This window comes from Miscanthus floridulus, chromosome 1 (genome assembly GCF_019320115.1).
Source record: "Miscanthus floridulus cultivar M001 chromosome 1, ASM1932011v1, whole genome shotgun sequence".
NCBI classification, from domain to species: Eukaryota; Viridiplantae; Streptophyta; class Magnoliopsida; order Poales; family Poaceae; genus Miscanthus; species Miscanthus floridulus.
This window is the reverse complement of record NC_089580.1, coordinates 99,935,855-99,945,413: the sequence shown is the minus strand read 5'-3', so window position 1 is coordinate 99,945,413 and position 9,559 is coordinate 99,935,855. Positions and strand designations below refer to the sequence as shown.

Genomic DNA, 9,559 nt, shown 5'->3' with positions numbered 1-9,559 from the left:
CCATTTCATCATAGATGGTGGGAGCTGCAATAATATTGTTAGTGCTTTGCTTGTTGAGAAGCTTGGTTTGCAGCCACGTCGCCATCCACATCCATACCATATGCAATGGTTGAATAATTCCGGGACAGTTAAGGTTTCAGCCATGATTCGTTTGTCATTTTCCATTGGTGATTATCATGGAGAGGTTGATTGTGATATTGTCCCCATGCAAGCATGCCATTTGCTGCTTGGTCGGCCCTGCCAATTTGATGTGGATTCGGTGCATTTTGGACGGTCTAACAAATACACTTTCATTGCCAATGACAAGAAGGTGGTTCTTGTTCCATTATCTCCAGAGGAGATACATGTTTCAGATGTGGCTCGCATGAAAAGAGAGGAATCTCAAAAAAGAAAACTGAGTGAGACCCACAACACTAGTAAGGAAGATAGTTCTAAAGCATCCAGCCACATAAAGCCTCATTCCACTTTAAAACAGCCACACCAAACTGAGTGCTTATTTGTGAGCAGGAGTGATTTGAGAGATGTGACAAACACTACAGCCCCATTCTTTGTACTGTTGTACAAGGAGGTTTTACTTTCCACTAACGACTTACCTTGCTTGCTGCCTAGTGTTGTTCTTGATTTGTTACAGGACTTTGAGGATGTTTTTCCTGATGAGCTACCAGCTGGACTTCCCCCACTTCGTGGCATTGAGCATCAAATTGACTTGGTCCCTAGTGCTTCTCTTCCCAACTGTCCAGCATACCGCACAAACCTCGAAGAAACAAAGGAAATTCAGCAATAGGTAAAAGAGCTTTTGGACAAAGGGTATGTTCGTGAATCCTTATCACCATGTGCTGTTCCTGTTTTGTTAGTTCCAAAGAAAGATGGTTCTTGGCGTATGTGTGTTGATTGTCGTGCTATCAATGCTATAACTATTCGATATCATCACCCTATTCCAAGGCTTGATGACATGTTAGATGAGCTGAGTGGTTCAACTATTTTCACCAAGATTGATTTATGTAGTGGTTATCATCAAATTCGAATGAAAATAGGTGATGAATGGAAAACAACATTTAAAACTTAATTTGGTCTCTATGAATGGCTTGTGATGCCCTTTGGTTTGACAAATGCTCCTTCAACTTTTATGTGTTTGATGAATCATGTGTTAAGAGCTTTCATTGGCAAATTTGTTGTTGTTTATTTTGATGATATCCTGATCTATAGCAGATCACTTGATGAACACCTTGATCATATCCGTCAAGTTCTTGCTATTTTGAGAGCTGACAAATTGTATGGAAACATTGCTAAATGCACATTTGGCACAGACCGTGTTGTTTTTCTTGGATTTGTTGTTTCTGCAGATGGAATTCAAGTTGATGAAGAAAAGATTAAAGCAATAAAGGATTGGCCTACACCTACAAATGTGAGTCAAGTTCGAAGTTTTCATGGTCTTGCAGGTTTTTACAGGCGTTTTGTTAAAGATTTCAGCACCATCGCTGCACCCCTCAACAATTTGACAAAGAAGGATGTTCCATTCAAGTGGGGTGATGAACAAGACCAAGCCTTCAATGAGCTGAAAACAAAGCTTTGTGAAGCACCGCTGCTACAACTTCCTGATTTTGGTAAGACATTTGAGATCGAATGTGATACAAGTGGTATTGGCATAGGAGGTGTACTACTTCAAGAAGGTAAACCTGTTGCCTACTTTTCTGAAAAGTTGAATGGTCCACATCTGAATTATTTTGTCTATGATAAAGAGCTTTATGCCTTAGTTCAAGTTTTGGAAGTTTGGCAACATTATTTGTTACCTAAAGAATTTGTCATCCATTCTGATCATGAAGCTTTGAAATATCTAAAAAGTCAAGGCAAACTGAACCATAGACATGCTAAATGGATTGAGTTCATTGAAACATTTCCCTATGTTGTAAAACATAAGCGTGGAAAAGATAACATTGTTGCCGATGCCTTATCACGGAGATGTGGTTTGGTTACACAATTAGATACAAAAGTGCTTGGTCTAGAATCCATTAAAACACTCTATGCAGCTAATTCTGATTTTAAAGAACCTTTCTCTCATTGCATTGCTGGAAAAGGCTGGGACAAGTATTATGTGCATGATGGTTTTTTATTTCGGACTAACAAACTATGCATTCCAGCCTGCTCGATTCGTCAAGTTCTTTTGCAGGAAGCACATGCTGGTGGCTTAGCTGGTCATTTTGACATCAAAAAGACATTGGACATGCTCTCCGATCATTTCTTTTGGCCACATATGCGATGTGATGTCCAGCGACATGTTGCACGCTGCATAATCTGCTTGAAAAGCTAAGTCCCGCCTTAATCCCCATGGTCTTTATACTCCATTACCAGTTCCGAATGTACCTTGGGAAGATATATCCATGGATTTTATTTTGGGGTTACCTCGGTCTCAGAGGGGGAGGGATTCTATCTTTGTTGTTGTTGACCGATTCTCTAAAATGGCACATTTTATTCCATGTCATAAGAACGAGATGCTTCACACGTTGCTGATTTGTTTTTCAGGGAGATCGTTCGTTTACATGGAGTACCAAGGACTATTGTTTCAGACCGGGATACAAAATTTCTAAGCTATTTTTGGAAGACATTATGGGCTAAACTTGGTACGAAGTTGTTATTTTCCACCACTTGTCATCCGCAAACCGATGGGCAAACTGAAGTTGTCAACCGTACCTTGTCCACCATGTTGCGTGCTGTGTTGAAAAAGAATTTGAAGCAGTGGGAAGACTGCCTTCCACATGTTGAATTTGCTTATAATAGGGCAGTCCATTCCACAACAAACTTTTGTCCATTTGAAATTGTTTATGGGTTTAAACCGCATACTCCCATGGATCTTTTGCCTTTACCATTACAGGAACAAGTTAACTTGGATGCAGCAAAGAGATCAGATTTTCTCAAGAAGCTACATGATGAGACAAGGAGGAATATCGAGAAGAAATCAGCACAATATGCAAAGCAAGCGAACAAAGGTAAGAAGAAGGTTACATTCCAGCCCGAAGACCTCGTGTGGTTGCATCTACGCAAGGATCGATTTCCCCAACAGCGCAAGAGTAAGTTGTCTCCTAGGGGTGATGGTCCGTTCAAGGTTTTACACAAGATAAATGATAATGCTTACAAAATTGAGCTGCCACCTGAATATTCCAATGTTAGTACAACATTCAATGTCAAAGACTTGCTTCCATTTGTTGGTGAGCCTGAGTCGAGGACGACTCCTTCTCAAGAGGGGGAGGCTAATGAGGACATTCCTAGCATTCACTCATCTTCAAATGAAACTCCACTTGATATAGCTGGTCCAATTACAAGAAGTAGAGCTAAACAATTGGAGAAGGAAATTCATTCTCAGGCGAACGCTAACCTTATGTTTAATAATCAGTTTATGTTGAATGAGCCTATGCTTTTGAGTTCTTGTTCCAATGTCCTTAGGAATGATGGAGTGTATGAACCAGCATGGGATGAAGATGGATTCAAGCCTCTGGACATTTGAACCAAGAAGCCTATGGTGTGCAAGAATAAAATGGTGGTTCATCACCTTTGCATGGAAATGCAACCAGAAGCTAGATGACTGATACATGGTACGAATTCCAGGCATCACCGCGGACAGAATACAAGGAGTTAGACGGTGTTCTATATGTGGATGGAAGCGTCTTCAAGTCTACTTTCCAGCCCATCAAACGGCTCATTATTTGGACTTCCCAATAAAGAGTTATGCTCATTTTAGTAACTGCTATTAGAAGCTGAAAGACGCGCGAACCAGCCACGAAATCCACTGGTGCATGCGCATGCTGCCATTTACTCCAAGCTGAACGTCCCTATCTCTATATAGATCTTGTACTAGACAATGAAAGTGGGGATATTGATTGGCTGAATTCAGAATACACAAACTCGTGGAGTTTTGTTTATGCGTGAGTCTTGAGAGGCTTACAACACTTGTTCTTTCGATTCCTGAGGGAGTTGTAGAACGCCGAACTGCGGTTCACCTAGTTCGTGCCTTCACGTCCATAGGGCGTGATTGCATGGGCTGTTTCGTCGGTATGTGGAAGGGTGATTGTCTCGATAGTTCGTCGCGTGGACGCCTCGCGGTGCACTGCCTCTTCACCAGGTCACGCAGCGACAAGTTATAAAGTTTGCGGATCCTACGAGAAGATCGGGCCACACAACTTGCTACACGCGTTGCATAGGCGTGTGCACATCAGACACACCCGATGGTACTCCTAGGTGACGAGGCTCAAGTGGAAGCTTGATTTGGTCCATTTGGAGATAGTGCTAATCCTGATGCAAGATAGGTGCAAGGTTTATGCCGAACGTACCATATGCTTGGAAGTCGTTTTGGAGACACCCGATAGAACACCTAGGTGACGTGGGTAATGTGGAATCTTATTTTGGTCCATTTGCAGACAGTGTTAGATAGGTGCACGCTTTGCGCCAAACATACCATAGCCTTAGAAATAATCGTGGATCCACCCGATGGTACTCCTAGGTGACGAGGCTCAAGTGGAAGCTCGATTCGGTCCGTTTGGAGAGAGTGCTAATCTTGACGAAAGATAGGTGCACGGTTTGCGTTGAATGTACCATAGGCCTAGAAATCATTTTGGACGCACCCGATGGATCTCCTAGGTGACGTTGATCATGTGGAATCTCGTTTCAGTCCGTTTGGAGACAGTGTTAGTGTCGGTGCAAGATAGGCGCACGGTTTGTGCCAAACGTACCATAGGCTCAGAAATCGTTTTGGACGCACCCAATGGTACTCCTAGGTGACGAGGCTCAAGTGGATGCTTGATTTGGTCCATTTGGAGATTGTGCTAATCCTGACACAAGATAGGTGCAAGGTTTATGCCGAACGTACCATATGCTTGGAAGTCATTTTGGAGACACCCGATAGAACTCCTAGGTGACGTGGGTCATGTGGAATCTTATTTCGGTCCATTTGCAGACAGTGTTAGATAGGTGCACGGTTTGCGCCAAACATACCATAGGCTTAGAAATCATCTTAGATGCACCCGATGGTACTCCTAGGTGACGAGGCTCAAGTGGAAGCTCGATTCGGTATGTTTGGAGAGAGTGCTAATCTTGACGCAAGATAGTTGCACGGTTTGTGTTGAATGTACCACAGGCCTAGAAATCATTTTGGATGCACCCGATGGATCTCCTAGGTGACGTTGGTCATGTGGAATCTCATTTCAGTCCGTATGGAGACAGTGTTAGTGTCGATGCAAGATAGGTGCTCGGTTTCGCGTCAAACGAACCATAGGCTTAGAAATCAATTTAGACGCTCCCGATGGTACTCCTAGGTGACGAGGCTCAGGTGGAAGCTTGATTTGGTCCATTTGGAGATAGTGCTAATCCTGACGCAAGATAGGTGCAAGTTTATGCCGAACGTACCATATGCTTGGAAGTCATTTTGGAGACACCCGATAGAACGCCTAGGTGACCTTGGTCATGTGGAATCTTATTTTGGTCCGTTTGGAGACAGTGTTAGATAGATGCACGGTTTGCGCCAAACATACCATAGGCTTAGAAATCATCTTGGATGCACCCGATGGTACTCCTAGGTGACGAGGCTCAAGTGGAAGCTCGATTTGGTCCGTTTGGAGAGAGTGCTAATCTTGATGAAAGATAGGTGCACGGTTTGCGCTGAATGTAGCATAGGCGTAGAAATCGTTTTGGACGCACCCGATGGATCTCCTAGTTGACGTTGGTCATGTGGAATCTCGTTTGAGTCCATTTGGAGACAGAGTTAGTGTCGATGCAAGATAGGTGCTCGGTTTCGTGTCAAACAAACCATAGGCTCAGAAATCGTTTCAGACGCACCCGATGGTACTCCTAGGTGACGAGGCTCAAGTGGAAGCTTGATTTGGTCCATTTGGAGATAGTGCTAATCCTGACGCAAGATAGGTGCAAGTTTATGCCAAACGTACCATATGCTTGGAAGTCGTTTTGGACACACTCGATAAAACTCATAGGTGGCCTTGGTCATGTGGAATCTTATTTTGGTCCGTTTGCAGACAGTGTTAGATAGATGCACGGTTTGCGCCAAACATACCATAGGCTTAGAAATCATCTTGGACACACCCGATGGTACTCCTAGGTGACGAGGCTCAAGTGGAAGCTTGATTCGGTCCGTTTGGAGAGAGTGCTAATCTTGATGAAAGATAGGTGCGCGGTTTGCATTGAATGTACCGAAGGCCTAGAAATCGTTTTGGACGCACCCGATGGATCTCCTAGGTGACGTTGATCATGTGGAAACTCGTTTTAGTCCATTTGGAGACAGTGTTAGTGTCGATGCAAGATAGGTGCTCGGTTTCGCATCAAACGTACCATAGGCTCAAAAATCATTTTAGACGCACCCGATGGCACTCCTAGGTGATGAGGCTCAAGTGGAAGCTTGATTTGGTCCATTTGGAGATAGTGCTAATCCTGACGCAAGATAGGTGCAAGGTTTATGGTGAACGTACCATATGCTTGGAAGTCATTTTGGAGACACCCGATAGAACTCCTAGGTGACGTGGGTCATGTGGAATCTTATTTCGGTTCATTTACAGACAGTGTTAGATAGATGTACGGTTTGTGCCAAACATACCATAGGCTTAGAAGTCATCTTGCATGCACCTGATGGTACTCCTAGGTGACGAGGCTCCAGTGGAAGCTCGATTCGGTCCGTTTGGAGAGAGTGCTAATCTTGACGTAAGATAGGTGCACGGTTTGCGTTGAATGTACCATAGGCCTAGAAATCGTTTTGGGCGCACCTGATGGATCTCCTAGGTGACGTTGGTCATGTGGAATCTCGTTTGAGTCCATTTGGAGACATTGTTAGTGTCGATGCAAGATAGGTGCTCGGTTTCATGTCAAATGAACCATAGGCTCAGAAATCATTTTAGACGCACCCGATGGTACTCCTAGGTAACGAGGCTCAAGTGGAAGCTGGATTTGGTCCATTTGGAGATAGTGCTAATCCTGACGCAAGATAGGTGCAAGTTTATGCCGAACATACCATATGCTTGGAAGTCGTTTTGGAGACACTCGATAGAACTCCAAGGTGACCTTGGTCATGTGGAATCTTATTTTGGTCCATTTGTAGACAGTGTTAGATAGATGCACGGTTTGCGCCAAACATACCATAGGCTTAGAAATCATCTTGGATGCACCCAATGGTACTCCAAGGTGACGACGCTCAAGTGGAAGCTCAATTCGTTCTGTTTGGAGAGAGTGCTAATCTTGACGAAAGATAGGTGCACGGTTTGCGTTGAATGAAGCATAGGCCTAGAAATCATTTTGGACGCACCCGATGGATCTCCTAGGTGACGTTGGTCATGTGGAATCTCGTTTGAGTCCGTTTGGAGACTGTGTTAGTGTCGATGCAAGATAGGTGCTCGGTTTCGCATCAAACGAACCATAGGCTCAGAAATCGTTTCAGACGCACCCGATGGTACTCCTAGGTGACGAGGCTCAAGTGAAGCTTGATTTGGACCATTTGGAGATAGTGCTAATCCTGACGCAAGATAGGTGCAAGTTTATGCCGAACGTACCATATGCTTGGAAGTCGTTTTGGACACACTCGATAAAACTCGTTGGTGACCTTGGTCATGTGGAATCTTATTTTGGTCCGTTTGCAGACAGTGTTAGATAGATGCACGGTTTGCGCCAAACATACCATAGGCTTATAAATCATCTTGGACACACCCGATGGTACTCCTAGGTGACGAGGCTCAAGTGGAAGCTTGATTCGGTCCGTTTGGAGAGAGTGCTAATCTTGATGAAAGATAGGTGTGCGGTTTGCATTGAATGTACCGAAGGCCTAGAAATCGTTTTGGACACACCCGATGGATCTCCTAGGTGACGTTGATCATGTGGAAACTCGTTTCAGTCCGTTTGGAGACAGTGTTAGTGTCGATGCAAGATAGGTGCTCGGTTTCGCATCAAACGTACCATAGGCTCAGAAATCATTTTAGACGCACCCGATGGCACTCCTAGGTGACGAGGCTCAAGTGGAAGCTTGATTTGGTCCATTTGGAGATAGTGCTAATCCTGACGCAAGATAGGTGCAAGGTTTATGCTGAACGTACCATATGCTTGGAAGTCGTTTTGGAGACACCCGATAGAACTCCTAGGTGACGTGGGTCATGTGGAATCTTATTTCGGTTCATTTACAGACAGTGTTAGATAGATGTACGGTTTGTGCCAAACATACCATAGGCTTAGAAGTCATCTTGCATGCACCTGATGGTACTCCTAGGTGACGAGGCTCCAGTGGAAGCTCGATTCGGTCCGTTTGGAGAGAGTGCTAATCTTGACGTAAGATAGGTGCACGGTTTGCGTTGAATGTACCATAGGCCTAGAAATCGTTTTGGACGCACCTGATGGATCTCCTAGGTGACGTTGGTCATGTGGAATCTCGTTTGAGTCCATTTGGAGACATTGTTAGTGTCGATGCAAGATAGGTGCTCGGTTTCATGTCAAATGAACCATAGGCTCAGAAATCATTTTAGACGCACCCGATGGTACTCCTAGGTGACGAGGCTCAAGTGGAAGCTTGATTTGGTCCATTTGGAGATAGTGCTAATCCTGACGCAAGATAGGTGCAAGTTTATGCCGAACGTACCATATGCTTGGAAGTCGTTTTGGAGACACTCGATAGAACTCCTAGGTGACCTTGGTCATGTGGAATCTTATTTTGGTCCATTTGTAGACAGTGTTAGATAGATGCACGGTTTGCGCCAAACATACCATAGGCTTAGAAATCATCTTGGATGCACCCAATGGTACTCCAAGGTGACGACGCTCAAGTGGAAGCTCAATTCGTTCTGTTTGGAGAGAGTGCTAATCTTGACGAAAGATAGGTGCACGGTTTGCGTTGAATGAAGCATAGGCCTAGAAATCATTTTGGACGCACCCGATGGATCTCCTAGGTGACGTTGGTCATGTGGAATCTCGTTTGAGTCCGTTTGGAGACTGTGTTAGTGTCGATGCAAGATAGGTGCTTGGTTTCGCATCAAACGAACCATAGGCTCAGAAATCGTTTCAGACGCACCCGATGGTACTCCTAGGTGACGAGGCTCAAGTGAAGCTTGATTTGGACCATTTGGAGATAGTGCTAATCCTGACGCAAGATAGGTGCAAGTTTATGCCGAACGTACCATATGCTTGGAAGTCGTTTTGGACACACTCGATAAAACTCGTTGGTGACCTTGGTCATGTGGAATCTTATTTTGGTCCGTTTGCAGACAGTGTTAGATAGATGCACGGTTTGCGCCAAACATACCATAGGCTTATAAATCATCTTGGACGCACCCGATGGTACTCCTAGGTGACGAGGCTCAAGTGGAAGCTCGATTCGGTCTGTTTGGAGAGAGTGCTAATCTTGACGAAAGATAGGTGCACGGTTTGCGTTGAATGTACCAAAGGCCTAGAAATCAGTTTGGACGCACTCGATGGATCTCCTATGTGACGTTGATCATGTGGAATCTCATTTCAGTCCGTTTGGAGACAGTGTTAGTGTTGATGCAAGATAGGTGCTCGGTTTCGCATCAAACGTACCATGGGCTCAGAA

At 44.4% G+C, this 9,559-nt stretch overlaps 1 protein-coding gene across 1 annotated transcript; it reads left to right on the top strand.

The window, feature by feature from the left end:
- The first annotated feature begins 2,842 nt into the window (after positions 1-2,842).
- LOC136490139 (uncharacterized) lies at positions 2,843-3,499 on the top strand. The gene has a single exon (XM_066486625.1). It carries the CDS (start codon positions 2,843-2,845, stop codon positions 3,497-3,499), a length of 657 nt encoding a protein of 218 aa, XP_066342722.1.
- The last annotated feature ends 6,060 nt before the right edge of the window (positions 3,500-9,559 follow it).